The following is a 2,500-nucleotide window of genomic DNA, read 5'->3' as shown; positions in this document are numbered from 1 at the left end:
CATTCTGAAATAAATTATGAACTAAATTCAGAATATATTCGGAATTTAGGATATTCAGGATTTCAACTCACATCAAATGATTCACAACAAATATTAGGATATGGAGACAACACGCATGGCAACTTGATTTCATACAACAGTGTTGTATAGAATGAACGACATTCTACACAGTTGTGTAGACGGAAATCGAATTAAACTGAATTCAGTTCAATTCGAGGGATAGATGACGCACTGTTTGTCGGGATACTGAGACAACAAATCAAGCATTAAGTGTAAACAAGGCGGTTTCCTGCATGTTCTAAACACTATGAGCACATAGGTGAGAAAACTAACATTGTCCATCCAACCCCTCAGAGAAACTCTTCCTCTGCATCACTCATCTCCCACCCCGTCCTCATTCCAACCCCTGAATACTAGACAGCAGCAAGACAACGCACGCACAGCGAGGAGAGAAGCACAGTCAACACAATGTCAGGGACGAACAACAAGGCCTTGTTTTGTTTGGAAGTAGAACAGTAAATAAGACAGCATTCCCCCGGTTCCCAATACAGAGGCTCTTTCACATGCTGCAGGTTATTTCCAGACTGCAGGCTGGAGGCCTGTGGAGTTAAAGTGCAGTGAGGTTCCCACATAAGCTTGTTTGAGTGCATGTCTGTCTGTCTGGCATGTATGTGTGCAAGAGAGACTTTAAACCACACCTTCATTATTCAGAAAGAACAATCCCATTTTCAGACAAGTCAAATGTGGCCAATCTCATTGGAGAACAGAACAGAACTGAGTGAAATAATGGTTTCCAGACACAGGGATCAAAATACAAGGAATGACTACAAGGGAAGGCAAAAGAAAAACAAGGAAAAGGGGAAATAGTTATAAAGAATTGATAGATGTTTGTTCTACTTCTTCTTTTCAGGTTTGGATTTATGGCTAGATAATAATTCAATATTATTGTATGTATTGTGATGATCAACATTATCATACCATATATATTTCCTTGAAATATTATCATTTTCTGTAATATAGTGTTAACAGTGTATGATTATTATTGTAATGTATTTCACGCACTGGACTAAGATATTATTCTTTGAAATGTTTATAAATGAATAATGTAAGCTAGTGCATTGTAGCCTATGCCAATATCTCCTGTAAAATATCCTTACTATACATACTTCTATCTTGCCCAGCGCTACTCGGCCCATATAACTGGAATCAATAGAACGTTCCGAACTTCCTACATTACAATCAGTTTCCCCTGCTAGTTCTTTGGTCTGAAACACCCCACCTCACCTCAGCCTCATACATCAACTAAAGATTGGCACTTTGATAATGCAAATGAAGCAGCCAAAGAGTAGTAAGACATAGCGACCGTGTATCAGATCCACAACGACAACATGGAATGGACATGATAAAGCTTTCCTCTGAGTTACCCAAAGTGAAAGACGGCACTGGATGAAAACACTCGGATGATTAGTGAATGAGCACGGGGGATGACAAAGTGACGCAGACACAATGTAGGCCACTGGTTTAGTGGTGGTGGTTAAGGAGTTGTGGAAGTCATGAGTTAATAAGGAAGCTGGATGGATGGATGTGTGTGTGTGTGTGTGCGTGTGTGTGTGTGTGTGTGTGTGTGTGTGTGTGTGTGTGTGTGTGTGTGTGTGTGTGTGTTGTGTGTGTGTGTGTGTGTGTGTGTGTGCGTGTGTGTGCGTGTGTGTGCGTGTGTGCGTGTGTGTGTGTGTGTGTGTGTGTGCACACACGTGTGTGTGTGTACCTTTGCGGCAGCGTGCGGAGATGCTCCCTGATCCAGAAGAAGCAGAGCCACTCTCTGATTATCGTAGTGAGCCGCAACATGCAGTGGAGTTAGACCACTCTACACATACACAAACACACACGCAAACACACGCAAACACCACTCATGTTACACACATGTTAGCAAAACCAGAACCCACCAAACACATTCACAAATATGCAGGTATTGACACACACAAACACATGCATGCACGCACACACAAACGCACACACGATCCATGTTCGAAAATCCCACAACGCATGCACAAATATATACACACATGCACACAGGACGCGAAAGCACACACACACGCATAAACAGACAGCATTTAGTAAAACAGGAATGACTGTAATACAAAGAGGGATGAAGGAGGGTCCAAACAGGCAGTCTGGGGCTATTCACCAGAGCCAATCATGTTGTAGGTGGCACACACACATATTGTGTCCATTATTAGCATCAGGCGTTCAGACCCTCAAAATTGTCCACAGCGCTAAAGTGAATATAGCATGTTAAACGGAGTGCTAAGATACATCCAGAGGACTTGAGGGGCGTGTTATCGTGTTCTTCGTTGATTGAATTAAAACATGCATTTTAATTAAAAAATGCATACGAATACCAAGGTCAGGTTCTTGAGACCTCATACCCTTGGGTGTAGTGCACAACATCTTGGGAGCTGCCTCTCGTTACATCAACACGTGAGGTACATGCTTCAGGAAG

At 42.2% G+C, this 2,500-nt stretch overlaps 1 protein-coding gene across 1 annotated transcript in view; it reads right to left on the bottom strand.

The window, feature by feature from the left end:
- Positions 1–2,500, bottom strand: part of LOC130404842 (ankyrin-3-like) — a 77,908-nt gene that overhangs the window by 49,111 nt on the left and 26,297 nt on the right. The window contains exon 16 of the mRNA XM_056609777.1: positions 1,766–1,864. Coding sequence (XP_056465752.1) covers positions 1,766–1,864 — 99 coding nt within the window. The remainder of the gene's footprint in view (positions 1–1,765; positions 1,865–2,500) is intronic.

The sequence above is a fragment of the Gadus chalcogrammus genome, chromosome 15 (genome assembly GCF_026213295.1).
Source record: "Gadus chalcogrammus isolate NIFS_2021 chromosome 15, NIFS_Gcha_1.0, whole genome shotgun sequence".
Classification (NCBI taxonomy): Eukaryota; Metazoa; Chordata; class Actinopteri; order Gadiformes; family Gadidae; genus Gadus; species Gadus chalcogrammus.
Note: the sequence above shows the minus strand (reverse complement) of the source record. Positions and strands in the feature narration are given on the sequence as shown.